Genomic DNA, 20,091 nt, shown 5'->3' on the forward strand with positions numbered 1-20,091 from the left:
TGACTGTTACCATTATTCCACAGTGGTAGAGCTGCTTTTGGTTTAGTTTTTATCTTTTCATTTTAGTGCTTAAACATCACTTTTTAAGAGTAACTTTTATAACTATGGGCCTGATCAAAAGGCATTGCATTCCATATGATAGATGGTGGGATGAGAATAGTGTAGATCTTTGTACTTTCAGTTTTCTTGAATCTGTCTGTAAACGTCTCTAAAAAATAAATAATACTGTGAGATGATAGAAGTATAGATTCTGTGGTTAGTTTTCTTTCACTACCAAAATAGTCAAATGTCCAGAATAAAATTGATGTGAAGCGTGTAGTATTATCTAAAGTTATTGTAGTTACAGCTTTTCATTCCATCTTCTATGCTTATCTCTTAGGATCTTGATCTTGACTTTTTGTTTCCAGTGCAGTATATAATACATTGAATGTATTTTAAAACAGACTTTTCTTAAAATGTATACACATTGTATATACAAAGGATTTTGTCATTAGTATTTGATCCACTGTTTTACTGGCAGAGTCTTTGTGATAATGCTTTTCATGTTGTCTTGAGTGCTGCAGCATTTTTCTGTTCTTGTTTCTGCCTTCTCTAATATTATTGCTAGGAGAAGCTGGAAAATTTGGAGAGTCATATTTTGACACGTGAATTTTAACTAATTTGAAGATTGAACTACAGAAAGTGTGGGGATTTGGGATTTGGGGTGAGTGGGAGAATGAGTTGTGTTTTGGGTGGGGTCTGTTTTGTTTTTCATTCCAAGTCTGGTAACATTTCTGCACTTTTTTCAGTGACTTATACTCAAGTCATGTTTTATGTATCTTCAGGACTCTCCAGTTCCTTTCAAAAAATATAAACATGCAAATTTTTGTGTGTGTGTGTGTCTAGAAAACTATACTGCTTTTTTCTGCATCAAAAGTGTTGCCTAAATGGAAACTAGAAAATGTGTTTGAGGCTATGTTACCACCAAATTCCCAGTTAGTAAACTCGGCTTTTCAGTATTGCTTCAGGGTTTTCCACTGAATCTTTAAATTTCAGTTTGGATTGCTGAATAATTAAACCCATATCTGCAAGAAGTGTGATGTCCACCTGTTAGACTTAACTTGCTTTCAGCTGAAGTGATTTTGCAAGGGGTCAGAGAAACATCTTGCAAAAAAAGCTGATTTTTGCAAGAATTTCAGAAGTGTTTATAGCTTTTTCATGGAAAGTATCTGGCAGTATGCAGAATTTATAAAGGCAATATTAGACTTAGTCTGATTTTGGCATTACAATTGTTTTATTTGAAGTAGACAATGATATAGCCACCATCAGGTTTCTACATAGACTGGCTCCTAAACAACCTGTTACGGGAGAAGGATATCAAGTTGCACTCTCTGCATGGAGTCCACAAAATTATTCATGTTGCCCTAATTGTATATACAAACTGTTAAGTGTACACTACATTCAGCATGTTAGCTTTTTACCCTTTTTTGTTTTTACCCTTTGTTATCCCTGCCCAGGTATCTGTGTCAGGCAAGTTTATATGAAGTGTCAGATACAAAGTATGACTCCCAGTGAAGCATGAATAGCTATGCTTAAACTAGAAACCAGTTTTTGCTTGCTGATCTGGTTTCTTCCACATGACTTAGAAAGTATCCTCAAGGTAGCTAGTTCCCCAGACTTTCTATTATATATGTGTATATATCAGCACATGTAATGAATACATGCAAATAAATTCAGGAACTCATCAGTTTTGCAGTTGCTGCTTGGAAAAAAACACTACCCTGGCCATTCCATTTATTGGGATGTTGACATTTCATTTTTGCTGCATCAAATGTTTATGTAATTTTACAGGAGACAGAGAAAAGGAGAAGAATTGAAGAAGCATACAAAAATGCTGTGACAGAACTGAAGAAAAAGTCCCACTTTGGAGGGCCAGACTATGAGGTATGAATTTTACTTCAGAAATTTTTTATAATACTATGACTTTTCCTGGTGGGTTGATCCTGGATGCCAAGCGCCCACTAAACCACTCCTCTACTCCCCTTAGGTGGACAGGGGAGAGAGAATATAATGGAAGTCTTCTGGGTTGAGATATGGACAGGGAAAGGTTACTCACCAATTGCTGACAGAGGCAAAACAGACTCAACCTGGGAAATACTGCTTAATTAGTAATCAAACCTTAAAAACCACCCTTCCCCTACCCCTCTTTTCTTCCTGGGTTTAACTTTATTTCCAGATGTTCTCTTTCTACCCCTCAGCTGTGCAGAGAGAAAAGGAATGGGGGTTGTGGTCAGTTCATCTCACATTGTCTCTGCCACTATTTTCTCATCACAAAGAGCACTCCTTACACCCTACCCTTCTCCAGTGTGGGATTCCTCCCACAGGAGACAGTTCTCCATGAACTCTTCCAACATGAGTCCTTTCCATGGACTACAGTTCTTCATGAACTGCTCTGCATGAGTCCTCCTCACAGAATGCAGTCCTTCAGGAACAGGCTGTTCCAGCATGGATTCACAGTCCTGCCAGTAAACTTGCTCCAGCATGAGCTTCTCTCCATGAGGCCACAGGTCCTGCCACAAGCCTGCTCCTGTATGGGCTTCCCACAGGATCACATCATTCTTTGGGCATCCACCTTCTCCAGTAGCTCCTCAGTGGGCTACAGGTGGACCTCTGCTCCTCCGTGGACCCTCCATGGGCTGCAGGGGAACAGCTGCTTCACTGTGGTCGGCACCAGAGGCTGCAGGGAAATCTCAGCATATGGAGCACCTCCTGCCCCTCCTTCTTCACTGACCTGGTACCTACTGAGCTCCTTCTCTCACATACTCTCACTCCACTCTTCTCTAGCCGCAGTTTTTTTCCTCCTTTGTTAAATACATTATCCCTGAGATAGTCGCTGATGGGCATGGCCATGGGCAATGGTAACAGCAGGTCCGTCCTAGAGCCAGCTCACACTGTCTCGGTTGGACATGGGGGAAGCTTCTATCAGCTTCTCACAGAAGCCACGCCTGTAGCCACTTCAGCTACCAAAACCTTGCTAAACTAATGCAATCCACTTTTAAGATTGGGCTGTTTCTTAAAGAGGGAAAGTGAAGTTTCAAAAGCCGGTGCAAGCATGATTTACAAGTGTGTTCATGCCAAACGTACTTTTTCACCATGGAAACTGAAACTGCATGAAGAATCTCAGTCCTTAATTTCTTGAGTGGAAGTATATCTTAACCTTTGTTGTTTTGCTTTTGTCTGAAGTATGTTTCTTACAGATATTTCTGTTGATTATTTCTTACTTTCTAATACATTTGATACCGCTTATATGTAATTGCACTTTATCTTTTTATTTGTTCAGCTGTAGAGTAAAACAAAAATATGAAAACTCTGACAGCAGAGACAGTCCTAGAAGATGACATTTAACTTTAACTGATTTTTAATTTGTCACGGCCACTTGAAATACTGTGCCTTCAAATTCAGGGTTTAAGTTCTCCTCAGTGAGGTATTTAGTTCTAGCCCAAGATGCATAAACCAACTTTTGAGGAGTAATATTAGAATGGTTTAGGTTGGAAGGGACATTAAAGATCATATAGTTCCAATATCCCTGCCATGGGCAGGGACTCCTCCCAGTAGACCAGGTTGCTTAATGCCTCATCCAGCCTGGCCTTGAACACTTCCACAGATGAGGCATCCACGCTAATGTAAGCTGGTGCACCTGTAATACAGTAAGCTTGACCCTTTCATGTACATTAATGAATGTACACGTTTCTACTTTCAAATCACAGCCTGAGAAACAGCAATACAACTACACAGCTATTTAAGATACTTGACGTTAGATTAATTGTTGTCACTGAGACATTCACTATAAAAGAATTAAATAAATAGGAAGTTGAACTTTGTCTACTTGGTTATGAACCCAGCTGCTTCTATCACTGCTGATACATAGTTTTGGGTGTTTTTTTAACTTGCAGGACTAGGTTGTTTTAAAATACAGTAAAAGCAGTAAACCTAAATTTATTGAATTATCATTTTAATTAGTACACTAGAGTTTTGAGTCCTTCACTTAACTCTACCTGCTGTTTAGTGTTAAACTGTTGTTTCCGAGAATTTTCAATAGAGATCCCCAAAATTGTGTCTTCCCTTGTTGTATTTTTGAACACACATGAATGTCAGTGCTGTAAGGCACTGAAATACTTGTAAGGAGTCTAACTCCATGGTTATGTTAATAGATGTACTTTACTGACACTGTAAACATTTTCAAGAGAAGACATTTATTAATTAAGTCCTAAATTTGGAGTCAAAGCATACTGACACTATTACTCACTTTCCTGGGTTTTTTTTTTCCTTCTTTATGTAACTATCATTAAATTGTTGTTAGAGGAAGACACTTCATTTAACAAGTAAACGTTTTCAGAGAACTTGTAATCTAAGAATATTGGTGAAAATATTTGAGATCTGTAGAAGAAATTTGCTTCATCAGTTACATGTAAAACATAAATGTATTTCTAATGTTAAATTGAAGTGGAACTTTTATGTCTCCAGGATTTTTAACGAGTTTTTTTCTTATGCTCTAGGAGGGTCCTAATAGTCTGATTAATGAAGAAGAATTCTTTGATGCTGTTGAAGCTGCTCTTGACAGACAGGATAAAATGGAAGAACAGGTACTGAAACTTGAAAAATATCTTAATGATGAGCACTTCCTGAGAGACTTCTGCATCTTACAGTCTGTCCTGAGATGTATCTCCTAAAGCTCTAGTTAATTTATTCTGACACTGATCAGGGAATTCCCCTTACTATTTTTACAATAAAATACTGTTGCTTAATACTAATTTTGAGAAAGTAACTTCATAGCTTGTCTAGAAAATAATAGTATAAGTGCTGAGTTTGTTGAATGTCTCTAGTTTCTAATTCCTAAACAAATGTCCTGTATGAAAATTATCTATATGTGACTGCTGCCCTGTTAAGATAAAAATATCAAATACTACTCAAAATCTCAGCTGTCTCTCAAAATATAATAATTGGTCTGAAGTTTCTTTATGCTTCAGTGATATATGGAATAGGAAAGACATTGTTCTGCCTGGCTACTTCACTAACTCATTTTTTTAATATACTTCAGGGACAAGTATCAAAAAGGGATAAGATGCATTCTAGAAAATAGATAGAGTTTGAGAAAGTGTAGCAGCATACAAAATGAGAGGGAATGACAAAGTTGTGCATCCTTTGTTGTAAAAGACTTTATGCTTAGGAATGTTGTGAATAACAATGACTTGAGAATTAAAAGACTTTCTAGTGGACCTGTAGTACCCAACAGAGTTTACCTTAAGTTGGAATCTCTTAGCAAAGAGTAAAGGTTTTGAGTGACTGTGATAGTACTACATGGATCTTTAGTGCTGCCAGTGTGTTTTCCTTAACTCAGAAATACACCTTGATGAATTCAGTCTTCAGGCCCACTCACTGAGAATTCCAGTGGGATGACAGCTTCATGCCTGTCATGGACAGCATTAGTTGTTGTAGTCACTATGTAGATTGAGCATGACTCACTCTGTTTCACAGTCCACCCCGTAGCAGCTGACTAATAATAATTAAACCTATGTTGTTGCAGTCCCAAAGTGAAAAGGTTAGATTACACTGGCCAACATCCTTACCTTCTGGAGATGCATATTCTGCTGTGGGGACTCATCGATTTGTGCAAACGGTAAGATATTTAAGCTGATCTTCTCAGAATAATGGGCTGGTCTGTGCTGTTTCTATGTAATATTTTGTATGGGTAGGTTTTTTTGGTGTTTCTAGTAACTTCCAGTAGCCTACTTATTTAAAAAAAAAAAAAAAAAGTAGTTGGAACTGAAGAAAGACTGCTTTTCGTCTTAGTTCAAAAATACTGATTTGAGAACCTATTTAGAATATTCTTTACTTGTATCAGGCTTGTCGGGCAGAAAAAAAGGAAAAATCCCAATTGGCTAATTGCAGTATTTCCAAGATACCTTCACCCAGATTCATTGAATTGATTTTATTTTAAAAAATAACAATCCAGTTGGTTGTATCAGGATTGGTTGACTTGTTTTTGAATGTTACTGGAAACACTATGCTCCTGTCAGGGCTACACTGGGAGCATAATATATAATAGGTGCATGAAATCAGCATTTGCTGCTGTGCTTGCTGCTTATGGTGCTTTTGTTTTCCTTTTCTTCATTATCTTGTGCTTGCAAGTTGGTACTGAACGCTCTGTTGTGCCTTTGTTCTGATTACTTGGTTTTTTCTTTGTCTGTCTCTGGTAGCCCTATAGTCGCTCTTCCTCCATGTCTTCCATTGATCTAGTCAGTGCCTCTGATGATGTTCACAGATTCAGCGCCCAGGTACTGTATTGATGTGTCAAGTGGGGGTTACATATCTTTATATCATCCTTTTCTCTAGAACCTGGGTTTTTTTGTTGTTTTTTGGTTTTTTTGTTACGTCAGTCACTGCTTGCTTTAAACTGGTACATTGAGACAAAGGAGTTCTCTATTCCTGTACTAAATGGTTGTCTTTCTTTACATCCAGCTTGCATGCATACCACTTGTGCAGAGGCCCAAATCTTGTGAAACTATTTGGTTTACTTAGGTAGCTTTAATAAAAATGTCTATAGTTTGAAAATTTTGTATCTCTAGTTAAAATGAAAGTAGAATAACATGTTTTACGGAGGCTGGAGATGGTCTTTTCTTCAGATTGAATAGTTTTTCTGGCTTTTAAATCAAAGGTTTGATTTTTGTCTGAAGTGTTAATATGTAATGATATTAATACATTGAGTCTTATGGTTCACTGTTACCATTTTTTACCTCTGTGGCTAGTTTGATTACCTAAAGGCCATTAAACATGTTGACCAACAAGACTGTGGGTATGACAGATCATGTTGAAGTGTTCATGTATCTCTTGTCCTTCAGAAATTAAGTCCGACATCCTGAATATGTCAATGTTGCCATAATGACATATTCCAGTAATGTACAAAATTACTTTAAGTACTTACTAGGAAGATGGTAGTTTAGAGTAGAATTAGAGTAGATTAGAAAAGCGTTGCTTTTTAAACCCCAAAACAATAGTTCAGATCTGTTATTCATGCTATTTCTTTCCTTCTGTGGTCCATATGTGGTGGTGAATATGGAGTTTCCTTATGGGATCTGCTCTTTTGGAGGCTTTTTAAAAGCTCTGACCAATCTTTTTTTTCCTAACATGAATGGATTTTTATTTTTTTTTAACAGCCTGGAGTTTTATTACCTGCAGACCTTACTACCAGCTCCATGAGCAAAACCAACACTTAAGGACTTGCCTAGTGGACTAAAATTCCAAGACCTTTTGCAGTCACTTTATTTCTGAAATCTGAACTTACTGCAAGGGAAAAAGTATACAAGTCCCATTGCACAACAGTGATAGGCTCATCTACTGGTACTCCAGTAGCTGAGTTAATTTTCCAAGTTGTTTTTTCTTTGGGAGGAGGGATAATAAAGTGAGGGGATAATAAAGTAAGGGAATAATAAGTAATACAAAGCAAATTTGACTGCCAAGACGGGAACTAGTACTCTGTCAGGTTGTGGTTGCAGAGATCATTCAGCATAAGGGGAACTTATATTTTCCAAGGTATGCACATGTCCTCATTTGCACCTGTTTTATGCCTGTGATAACATTTCTGTATTCATACGATAAACCTGAGTTGTAGAGTACCACTGTGACTGCAGAACGAATCACTTGCAAAGACACCTGAGGTGAACCATATCGTTATATCTATAATGCAAATTGTGGTTAAGTATCAGGATCTAATGGACTGGAGTAAAGTTGCTCTTTTTATCTGCTGTGGATTGTACTACGTGAAAGTTACTATGGAGTGCCTCCTAATCCAGTTTCAAGTTAATGGACTCACTACAGAAAGTATGAATATCCCCACATGCAGTTCCACCCTCCAAGTATTTTCCCGAAAACAAATTTTTGCTGGACTAACAAGTCACTCCACCTGCTCTAGAGTTTCAGTTCTACAGAACAAAACAACAGAGAGCATGATGAGAATAGCAGACCTTTTCATTCTACCTGCTATGGACTTTATTAAAAATGTATTTTAAATGGGCTTCTGTTCCCAGGCTGATAGTTCGGCTTTAGGAAGGAAAACTAATATCTTGGTTCTTAATAAATGTGATTTTTTTCCTAGATTTCATGTGAGTGAAGGAAATGTTGGTATCAGTAAAAGGTCAGGTAGCAACCTGCAACCCTGTTTTTAAGACTGAGAAGTATGAACATGTATTCTGATGGGAGCTGTTTCTTCAGTGTGTCTCTACAAAGGCGTTGTTGTCTCTGCCAGTTGAGTGGGAGTTCAGATTACTTTCTTTTAAAGATCTGTCAGCTTTATAATAGGTTCTGAGTTGTTCTTAGGCCCTTAAAAGGGAAAAACTTGCCACTCAAAGTTCAGGTGAAGGCTGTATGGCACACAGGTCACAAGTATTTTTGCAGACTGTTCTTGTAGCCAGCTGGGAACCCAGAGGTAAGAGTGAGCCTGTCAGGTGGGAGAGAATCTTTGGATCTTGACTATGCCTCTGAAATTGGTGCAAGTTGACAGATGGTGACCAGTGCATAGACTAAATACAGTTTGAACAGACAATGTGCACAAGCAGGTTGTGTAAATACTGCATTTCCTGATGAAGCAGGTGTCTGTTCAGATTGCATTCCTGTGGGTGCCTCATTCTCTTCTTTCCGTGATATTTCCTTCATCCCTTTGTATCTAACACATAAAGCAAAAAGTATCAGAAGACAAAAGTAAATGTATAAACGTAGCTTTTTCCTTAATAAATTAAGAAGTGGGATAGAAAACACATGAGAGCCTGAAGGTGTGTCAAGTATGTGTTGAGAGCGTAACAAGGATTCCTTTCTTAATGCAGTATGACCTAGCGCTAAATCATTACATATTTAAGTAGCCCACATCCTTACCTGGTTTGTCACTGGGAAAAAAAAAGGGAAGAAACTTTTGTAGGAAACCTGCTAGTAACTGGCAGCAAAAGTTGGCTTGTCTAGAAGCTGAAACTTAAGTCTTGGTGATGCTTTTCACTGAAGCTCAGAACCACAGCACCCAAAACCTGGATTGATAACTTTGCCTTGTCTAGATAAGTCTGTGCTTAGTTAAACTAAAACAAATTAGGATTTCCATCCAATGGATTTTATTTTTTCATGTTGTGATTCTAGAGTTTTATTAGATTCAGTTACCTTTTTTCTTTCTGGCCTTAAATGTATTGCCTGTTGAGTACATAGTACAAACAAAATTACTGCCTTAAATTAAAAGTAAATAACGTCCTGCAATTCTGTAAATTAAAAAAAAAGATTAGTTAATATTACTTTTGCTGTCTACTTGTTTGCATACATGCTCAAATAAGCCTTACATATTTTACTCCACACTAGGCTTCATATTTTTTAAGATGTGCAAAAGCACCCTGTTAATTTTTCAGACCGTTAATTTTGTGATTGTGCACTTCTTCAACTAAGCTTTGTGTTGGTCAATTAACTAGTTTTGTTTGTAGTGCTTTTCCTTTTGGGGAAAAAAAGAAGTATTTCTAGTAGTTCAGGAGAATGCTGTGAATCGTGTGGACTTGCTTTCTGTCACAAGTTTTAGTAGTCATCTATCTTTTGGGTGGAAAAAAGTTATTAAAGTGTTTCAAATACTTGAAGCATTACACAGCAATGGATACTCTATGATTTTGCTTCTGTTTTTATTTGGGGCATTAGGAAAAGGGTGGGCAACCAAAGCAATAGAATAACATATTAGATCTAAAATAAGCATCATCTTCCTGTCCCAGTACCCATTTTCATGCATATTGTATGGAATAAAAAATAAGATATTCACATAGCTTGTGAAAAACTATAAAAATATAGCAAATATTTGGCTGTTAAAAAAGGCACAGCTGCTAGCAAAATAAGTTTTAAATTAGCATTTTGTAATTATAGAATCTCTCTACCACCATAATCTTTTGAGTCTGGGCATTTCTGATTTTTTTCTAGCTGTCAGCTGTGCAAAGATGCCTCTGAAACAGAGGAGGCATGCTTTGCTTGTGACTGTTTTCTTCACTTCTCTTCCAATATGACTTTTGATGTGCATTTGGTTTTAGAGCTTGTCAGTTTTCCTCCCTAATCCCCTGCCTTTGCAGAACTTTTAAAATGCTCTTCAGTGAATATCTCACAGTGCATTGTAATTCCATTTAGAGATACTTGCATTTTCTATCTGCTGAAATAAAGAACTGTTTTAGGTGGAAGTGATGAGGTTTGACAGTTTAAAGGCACTAAGGCAGGCTAGGAAGTAGTGACAAAGGATGAAATTGGAATTTAAATCAAGATTTTGGCTTTTGTTTCCGAAGGTCAGCATTATTTGTTTGTTCCAAACCTAACAGAGAACACTCGTTCAAATTCAGCTCCTGCACAGGAATTGAAGTATTAACTTGTGACTTCCAGTGCTGTACAGTATCTCCCCAAAAACATGGAAGGAATGAGTTAGAAATGCCTGGTTTTTTTCTTTTACAGGTGGAAGAGATGGTACAAAACCACATGACGTATTCCTTGCAAGATGTAGGAGGAGATGCCAATTGGCAGCTAGTGGTAGAAGAAGGAGAAATGAAGGTAAATGTTTCAGGTTTGGTTAATTCTTATAAGATGATACACTGTGAAAACAGATACTTCCAGTGTACATTTGGCAGTGTTATCTTTACTGCTGGACTCTGTGATCTTAATGGTCTTTTCCAACCTGAATCATTCTATGATTTTTGAAAATATTCTCAATCAGCAAGTTATGCTGTTTTAACTTCTCTCTGGGAATAGCACTGTTTAGGTTGGGACTGGAGTCCATGAGTACTGTGGCTTCTAATCTGTTTATTCATACAAAATTCTGTGTAACTCTTGCAATAGATTCATCTTTACAAATTCCTGTATCACTCTCTCCTACTTAAAGCTTGATGTCAAAGAAATGTGTAAATTCTGTGTACAAAAATAACAAGAGTAACAAGCTGCAGTGTTGGCTGCTCCACCATGATTATAAATCCATATGGATAGTAATAAACAAGCTAGCTTAATAATTTTTGGAGTAGAAACCTTAAAGAACTGGTATTTTAATGTGAATTGCCACATAATAATGTCTTCAATGGATGTTACCACAGAACACTTTAATGGCAAATTATTTGCATGATAAGCTTATAGGTAAGTGGTTTGTTAGTTCAGGTTTTTTTAGACTGATTAAATTTAAGCAATTAAAACATGAACAGTTTTGAGAGCTTCTGACCTATATATCTTTCTTTGTGTTTGGCTGTAGGTATACAGACGAGAAGTGGAAGAAAATGGAATAGTTCTAGATCCTTTGAAAGCAACCCATGCTGTTAAAGGGGTAACAGGGCATGAAGTTTGCCACTACTTCTGGAATGTTGATGTTCGTAATGACTGGGAAAGTAAGGCATTGGTTCTTCAGCTTTGAAGGTTTATCAGCAAGCATAGTATTTATAGCATTGTCCTATTGTCTGTGACTGTTCACTGATGTGGTTTTTTTTGCCTTCCCCCCACTCCCCTCCCCTTTTAGCAACAATTGAAAATTTCCATGTTGTGGAAAATTTAGCTGATAACGCAATCATCATTTACCAGACACATAAGGTAATAACACTTCATTTGCATACCTTACTGAGACATTGGAAGCATGCGTATTCCAATATTCTGAATATTTTACTGGCCTGACAACTTTAAAATACTTGTTTCTGTTCTGGACAACATTCCCAAACAAGTTCTCTATTCAACTGCAGCTTACATCATTTTCTCAAACTTTTCTTGAGAGCATAATTGGTTATGCATGTGTCTGAAAGAGCTTGTAGTAGCAAGTGAGGCCTGCTTTTAATGTCATGATTATATCCCTGCCAGCAAGGCCAGATTCACCCAAAGCAAACAGAAGCAATAAATCACCACTGACTATAAGGAAGAAATCTACACCACTGTATCAGATGTTTTTTTCAAAAATGCAGGTTAGCGTTCACCACAATTACTTGACATACCACCTCATAATTCAAGTGTTTTTAATTGTAGGTGCAACATTTTTTCTTGTACCTTAATTGGGTTTTCCCCCAAAATGGTTCTGGTGTCAATTTATAAAAATGGTCATTTGAATTACAACCCAACAACTGAAATGTAAAGATCTGAAAAATTTATAGGAATAAAATTATGTACTCATCCTTAGTCTTACATGTTTCTAAGTATTAGTATATTCAAATGTTAAAACAAAGGTTTTTCTCTGACAATTTTACTAGCAGTGTAGTTACATTAAAACTTATTTAATAGAAGACTCATAATTTTGAGTAAGACAGTTTTATCATCTGTATTGGTTGTGTTAAAAGCCAGAACTTTTTTCTCCTATTGAATGTCAGGAAAATAAGTTCTGTATATTTTCGTATTTTGTCACATGTTTCACTTCTGAAATTTTCTCTTAGATAATATCAGTTTGCTCTATCTATCTTACTGAAGTAGTAGCTTTTTGAGGTAATATCTTTTTCAAATACATCCTTCCCATCTCTTCTCTGGAAAAATAAGGAACTGTAGATGCATCCCTATACACCTAACCATTAGTTCAGTTTGTAGCTTACAAGTATTAATTAAAACACAAACCTGAGGTTCAGGAGTGTAACTGCTTATTCCTATTTTTAACTGAAAAATTCATTTCAGTTTAGTGCTCTGTATTTCAAAGGCCTTGAAGTTTTGCCTTAATTTTTTTCATATGAAGTGTAGCCAACTTGAAATTTCTGTTCCCTATTTACAACAGTTGTGTTCTCTTTCAGTTTTCAGAATTAAATCACTTTAACTTAATAATATAACTGGTTTGCCTTGCTTGGTTTTTAATTTTAACTAAGGATAGTAGTTAAACCTGGGAAAGCTTATGTTCAGGTGTTTCTCTGCAGAGAGTGTGGCCAGCCTCTCAAAGGGATGTGCTGTATTTGTCTGCAATCAGAAAGATACCAGCATTCAGTGAAAATGATCCGGAAACATGGATTGTGTGCAATTTCTCTGTAGAACATGACAGTGCTCCTGTAAGTATTAGTTTGATTCTGTGAAGTTCTGCTTTTAAGGTAGTTTTTCTCTTCCATGGTAATGCGTTTGCAGTGCTAGTGCATGGGTGATGGAGGGTTTTTACAAAAATACAGTTGATTTAAACCAGGTGGTAAAATGACTTGATGAAGGCATTCCTAGCCAAAAGCTTTATTGCTTTATCTCTCAGTTGAATGATCTAAGCTGTTACAGCATAATGGAAGCAAAATTTCTGGAGATGTGAAAACATTTTAAAGAATTGAGGTTATTTTGTATGGTATCAAATCAGTATCTCTTCAGCATTGTCAAATATAAGAGTAGGTTTGTATAATTACAGATAGGGTTAAGTCTCCATTTTACACAGTTTTGCCTTAGTTCTGTGAGATAATAGGAATGGTTGTTTTCCTTTGATTGCTCTTCCACAGCTTTCAAGGGAAAAGTTAACTGATATTTGTAAATGCTGATACATTATTCTTGAAATGTTTCTTTACTGATTTGTCACAACAGTTGAAGTAATTCACTTATAATTTGTTAAGTCAGCAGAAACCTAAGATTCAGACATTTAAGATCCTTTCCCTATCCACCATATATCTTTCACTTTACTCACTTTCATATTAAATCCATGTAAATACTAGAAAGTAGACTCTAAGAAACACAGCTTCTAGAGTGTCTTAGACTTCATGATGAAAAGATGTTCATGCTCAAGTATGCTGAAACAAATGTAATTTAAAGCTTACAATGTTTCATATTTTTGGCAGCTGAACAATCGTTGTGTCCGTGCCAAAATAAATATTGCAATGATTTGTCAGACCTTAGTAAGCCCACCAGAGGGCAACAAGGAGATAAGCAGGGACAACATTCTGTGCAAGATTACATATGTAGCTAATGGTAAGTATAAAATTTTCCAGTATGACAATCATGATAGATGTTAATTTTGGAGAGTTGAACACTGGCACAAAAAAAAAAAAAAAAAGCCTTTGCCCTTGATGCCTTTTCCTTTTTCTATTATATCTATATATAGCATCACCTTTGTGTTCATCATGTTCAAAAGGTCTCAAATTAAGGTGCTACATGAACTGATGAATGGGATCATTCATTATGTGGTACTCTGGGAGGAATAAATGAAAGAGCTGTGTAGCTCAGCCTTAAGTACATAACCTTGAGGTGGAGGAAGGTGGGCAGAAATGTCTATAACTGGAATGAGTTGGCATAGCTTTTCAGTAATGGTATGTTGTGCTTTTTTATGTACTACTGTATTTTTTTTTTCTCCCAATTCATCTCATTAGGCTGAAAAGCTGCTGATAGTAAAGATACAGCTCTTATCCACTGATGCCAAGAAGGAGTAAATATATTTTGTATTAAGATGCTTGCAAGCTATATAATTTAGCCTACATTTCTTGATTTTTTTTAGCTGATAGAATCCTTGGTATTGACTGAAAACTTGTCAAAGCCAAATTGTATTGTTGCTGTACTGAGTATTTAGAAATGCATTGTAGTATTGGAGATACATGCTTACTATCTTCTCTCCCAGGGCTACAAAACACTTCAAGGGTAGCTCACTCTGCTTTTTGCTTTTTCTAAAGTTTCCGAATTACTTAAAAAGTGTATTTTCGCTGCCAAATTCTGAACTGTGACTATATGGGAAGTGATAGCTTTTTCAGCAACTTACTTTCCCTGGGAATGAAAATGTAATTAAAAATCAATTCTAATTTTGTTTAAATGCTTTATAATCATTTGCAGGGTGTTGCCTATGTGGCAGTTCTCCAGGCAAATGCAGTAATTATTGAAAAGTTAAGACTGACTCTGCTTTCTTTGAAATAAGGAGTCACTCGAGTGTCTTTCTCTTTGTTTCTTGGAAGCCTATAGAGAATATCTTCTTCTATTCAGGCATTTCCCAAGACTCACCATGCAGCATATTTAATGTTTTCTAAATAATGGCATCATTAGGTCTGGATTGAGCTTGAGTATTGCACACAGAAAGTGCTACAACACAAGCCTAGGGGCATAAAAAATCTGCTGATGGTTATTCTTTCTAACTTCAGGAAGAGTTACAGAAGTAATTAACTAAAATTTACTTTTTCAGCATGTAGCGGAGTTGCTTTATTTTGATGTCCTTCTTCCTGTTTACTTCTAGTGAACCCAGGAGGATGGGCACCAGCATCAGTGTTACGGGCAGTTGCTAAACGAGAATATCCAAAGTTCTTAAAGCGTTTTACATCGTACGTGCAAGAGAAGACAGCAGGAAAGCCTATTTTATTCTAGTACTAGCAGGTATACATACTTTTTAAATTCTTGATTCACCATTTTAAAGGCCAGATGGAAGTATGCAATCTAGGAATGTCTTACATTATTAGCTTGGCTTCAGTACTTGCTTTAGCACGCAATATACTTTTTTAAAACATGTAATTTGTGTGTACAAGCTGCAAAAGTTAGCTAGCATTAGTTTTCTTAGAATTTTCGTGGTTCATTGTGCAAGTTTTTGCATACATGTCAAATTTATATAGAAGTAAAATAGGATTAAGTACTGTTTTTTTCCAGCTATCACAGGCATTTTGCACTTGTTCTGAAAAAATACATAGTGAAGTTACTCTAGAGCCTCATGAGGTTTTTATAACTTAAATTCTACTTAAAACTGCATATTTCATAGACTATGAGTACATTTCAGTTTTCTTTTATACTGACAAAATAGTTTTGACCTAGGATTTTTATTAAGGGAACTTCACTGACAGACCAGCATGAATTACTAGAGTATTTAGAAGACTGTGACTTAAGTTCTTAGCCTTTCTGATGGACCTAGGAAAGAAAAGGGATTTCCAGGCACTTTCTGAAGTTAATGGATATATTCTTCATGGTATAGGTTATTGGCTAATCGAAAGTTGTTTGAACAGTTAGATGATGATAGAAGAATGAAGATGGTAGAAGATGATATAATTAGAAGAGGATTTCTTGATCACTTTGAGGATATCTGAGCCCCTTAGTGCTAAATAAGGCTTAACTTATTTTTGCTAGTTTTGACTCCTGCTATGTATTTCATTTTCTATAACTGTCATGTCAACTCACAGAATTCTGCTTAGTTGCGCTAGTGTTACAGCATCATTCAGTCATATCTGAAGATGAGTCTCTATCACTTACTCTATGTGTGACATAGGTTACTTCTATTTTTGGGTTCTATTTACAGTGTCAGACTCAGTAAAGTTACTGTGTCAACTAGGACTAAAAGTCTTAGTTGTTTCATTCTTCTGTGACAGCTATCCCTGTAATGATTCACAATTTTAAATGTAAATTATTAGAGAAGTAATGTACATAAAGCATTAGAAACAGGGCATCACAAGTTAACTGTTAACACGTGATCATAGCAGTCCTGACAATACTTAAGGTGTTTAACAAGTTAATTTTACTGTCAATATACAACGTTTTCAGTGCTGTATTCTTCTCTTTGCTTACCTGCAGCAATCAGAACAAGACTGGGTGAGCATTCCACATTGGAGAAGTGACCATGCACAAAGCACTCCATGCTGGAACGAAGGATCTACAGTCTTTTTATGGCCAAGGTTCTAGGCTTTGTATACTGAAGTGAAGAAGTGTTGCAACACCATGGGGCTGAATATTTAACAATTGCTCTCTCCTGCTAACTTTCTTGCTGAATCAGTGTGTAATTATAAATACATGTATTGATAACATGTATATGGCTCTATTTTTATTTGCTTGCTTTAGAAGAAGAAAAATGCATAACAACTTTGAATCACCAACATGGGCTACTGTGTTAATTTTAAACAAGTTGTAGAATTTCATTGTCAACCTTCCTAAGATACTTACGCAGTTTCTGTGCATGTGTAAAAAGCACAAGAGACAAATGCACATATAGCATACTGTATGTGCTTTATATGCACAAAAATCTGTGTGGTATTTTGGGGGTGTTGAAAGGAGTGGCTTCAGTAAAACCTAGGTAACTTGTTGGCAGGTTTTGTTTTGCTTTGTATAATCACAGTTCATTACTGCTGGTTTCTATAATGAATCATCTTGTTACATAAAATGCCAGTTAATATCTGAGGGCTGTCAATATCCTTAATGACTTTGCCTTTTCTATTGTCTTACTCTTATGACGATCTTCAGTTCTGAAGGAGTAAGAGTGTGAAAAGCTTTATTTTTTCCAGATATCTTTATATTTCTATTGTATTTTTTAGTTATGTAATATGTGCTGCATAATTTCTGTTATTAAACATGATCTAGAAATACCTAGAAAGATTCTGTATGAGAGGGCAAGAGACTGCCTAAACCCTAGGAGACATCTGTCCATGCTATCTGTGGACTGCTTTCTTGGATGATATCTGGGGCTTTCCCAAAGCTGTGAGAAGGTACACCATAATATTTATTGAAATAATTTGGGTTATATAAAACAACATTCCCAGTCTAGATTGAGGATGAGTACATTATTTTCAGATTCTGCATGTGTTTTCCTCATCTCAATAAAGCTGTGCTATGAGGTTCATGTAGAAAATTATTTGCCTCTTGATCAAACACCCATCAGAGATACAGGAATGCATAGTTCTTACTGGAAAGTTCCCTTTAGCTGCTGTGAAAATTTAAATGTCAGGTGTTTGCCTGCCTTTGATTCTGGAGATACTTGTTAAGAAAGGACTGTGTTGGGCTAGTACAGACTGTGAGGTCTTTTATCCATGTCCTATAGTTGGAAACTCCTCAGAAACTGCTCGGTGTTTCACTGAACTGAGTATCTTAAGGAAAAAAGTTGCAGATATATTGTCTTTAAAAGAAAGCTGAAAGTCAAATTTATGTCATATAGTGTGCTAGGTGCCTGAAAAGAGATACACAGTAACTTAGTGAAGATTTGGTAAATGCGTAAATATGATCTGCACAGTGTAAAAAACTTCTCTGTTCATCTTCTCTGTAGAGGTGAAACCAAACCTAACACATGATTACACACGCATGCAGATTTCATGCTCCACAACTCTTCCCTTTTTATTTGCCTTTCTCTAATGGTGTGCATGGAATATGCCTTATTACAGAGTTATTCTGTCCATTTGAATATGTAGAAAAGTGCCTATATGGTAATGTTAGCAAGGCAAATAAGATGAAAATTTGTACATCTTTACTATATCACCAGTGAGCATTTTATATACTGACGTTAAAAAACAAAATCTTATACCTCAAAATGTACGTCATCTTTTTACAATCAACCAGGCAGTGGTACATTCCACCATAGCCACTGATGGGAACTTAAAAAAAAAAGTCCAAAATATAAAGAGTTTAACTCCTTATTTGCCATTTCTGGTAATTGTTGGAGCACGGGCAAGTTTATTAATTTAATAGAATAGCTTTATTTTACAAAGGTATGGAAAGTTTACAAAGCAGTATATAAACTTATATCATTAGTTGCATTTGCACTAAATGTGATGTACTTTTGCAATTTATTCTGTAAATAAAACGACACTACAGATCCTATTTGTAAAGAGTATGTTTTACTTTTAGATAAAGGCACTGGTACTTCACTGTAGCTAGCCCTGCCCAATCGGATTTGTAAGAGGCTTTTTAAAGACTATGGAAGGAGTTACATGACTTAGAAATCATTATTAATGGACCTCTGAAAAAGTAATCTCAAAAGGCAGTAAGCCTCTCATATATTGTCCTTGTGTGAGTAGCCATTATATCCTTCCTTTTGGAAGAGATGTTGCTTTTATGGTTTTGTACAATTTACCCTGTCTCTTGAGCCCATCCCTCTTGTCATTCACTGCCAGGTCTGTGCACTGTGAGTTATTTCCTCCTGTTAACAGATCAAGAGTGTTAACACAGCTGTGGTTGTCTTTGCAGAAGCAGCTTCTGACTCTAGAATGGTTGCTTTGTAAGCTGAACCAGTTCAAAAGGCTAAAAATTCAGCTATCATCAGATATTGTTCTCTGGATATCTGCATCTGTTTGGAGAATTTGGATGTTGCCAAACTAGATCTGAAGGACATGACTTGACAGAACTTGTACTGGGAATGAAGATGAGATGGTCATTGTTATTCTGTCTTAGAACCTGAAAATCTTTGACAAATTTATCTGTGAAAAATGTGATGCACTTTGAAAAAAAACCTTACCTTTTACTTAATTGGGCTGAGCTGGCTTATCTGAAGTTGTGCAGATTCTCTTTAATCAGATTGTCCACCTGTATTTTTGTCAAGTTGTACAGATAATGCTGTATTTGAATTGCCACTGTTCATTTACAGACTTAAAACATGAATCATATTTTTGAGTACCTTGAGTGTGTAGAGTTGTAACTGTTCTATAATAGCTTTATGATTCTAATGATAAGTTTTAAAAATTAAAAGAAGTTGGCTCTTACATGTTACAATCACAAATTTAAAACCAGTATTTAAAATTTAAAAGTATTAAAAATTATGAAGAAAAATCTTGGGTTCTTGTTGTTTTTAACTTTCAAATGTTTGGAGAAACCTTACATTTTAACCAACTTTTAAATCATGAATGAAGTTATATACCATATTCTAGTGCATGGAAAACATTTAACAGGAAAGCAGTTTACTTGTGTTACTGAGGTCACTAAGATGAAAACCTGAATGCCATGTTAGTTCAAACATTGACAAGCTCATTTTGTGCAAGCAATCAGAGGGGTGTTAAAAAGTGCTCCAGGTAGAGTGTAGTCATAATAAAGAGCACTTCCCAGAGTATGTCAGCTCCTCATTTGTATGGAATAACAAGATTCTGGGAGCTTCCACAGGAAGGACAGCAACTCAGGACTAAGTTGTGCAAAAGCATAAACTTACGGCTTTTCCAAATAAGATTAATTTTTAGTAACTGAGATAAGCTTCCATGAGAACTTTTCTTAACAGTAGAAATAGGTGGTGCCTAATAGATCAGTAACAATCCTACCTTTATTTCTCATGCAGTGATTTCTACTTCTTTATATACCAGTCAGGAAAATTGTAGAAACCTTACAGGTATGCAGGACTGGAGGAACAGTTTGAAGTAACAGAAGGCATTACTTGAACAGGAACAAAACTTAAGCTCAGCTGTTACAGGCCTCTTGTAATATATTGCAAAAAATAGAGAGTCCTGAGGTAACTTC

The 20,091-nt window shown here is 36.2% G+C and overlaps 1 protein-coding gene across 2 annotated transcripts in view; it reads left to right on the forward strand.

The window, feature by feature from the left end:
- CERT1 (ceramide transporter 1) overlaps window positions 1-19,416 on the forward strand; it is a 79,233-nt gene extending 59,817 nt beyond the window's left edge. Inside the window, exons 8-18 of one of the 2 annotated variants that reach the window (XM_041414566.1) lie at window positions 1,831-1,923; window positions 4,536-4,622; window positions 5,564-5,656; window positions 6,237-6,314; window positions 10,483-10,578; window positions 11,264-11,396; window positions 11,525-11,595; window positions 12,885-13,013; window positions 13,770-13,899; window positions 15,146-15,282; window positions 16,462-19,416. In XM_041414566.1, coding sequence (XP_041270500.1) covers window positions 1,831-1,923; window positions 4,536-4,622; window positions 5,564-5,656; window positions 6,237-6,314; window positions 10,483-10,578; window positions 11,264-11,396; window positions 11,525-11,595; window positions 12,885-13,013; window positions 13,770-13,899; window positions 15,146-15,273 — 1,038 coding nt within the window. In that variant the 3' untranslated portion in view covers window positions 15,274-15,282; window positions 16,462-19,416. The remainder of the gene's footprint in view (window positions 1-1,830; window positions 1,924-4,535; window positions 4,623-5,563; window positions 5,657-6,236; window positions 6,315-10,482; window positions 10,579-11,263; window positions 11,397-11,524; window positions 11,596-12,884; window positions 13,014-13,769; window positions 13,900-15,145; window positions 15,283-16,461) is intronic. The other variant, XM_041414567.1, reaches the window with a different exon arrangement.
- The last annotated feature ends 675 nt before the right edge of the window (window positions 19,417-20,091 follow it).

The sequence above is a fragment of the Onychostruthus taczanowskii genome, unplaced genomic scaffold (assembly GCF_017590055.1).
Source record: "Onychostruthus taczanowskii isolate IOZ18803 unplaced genomic scaffold, ASM1759005v1 scaffold46, whole genome shotgun sequence".
Lineage (NCBI taxonomy): Eukaryota > Metazoa > Chordata > Aves > Passeriformes > Passeridae > Onychostruthus > Onychostruthus taczanowskii.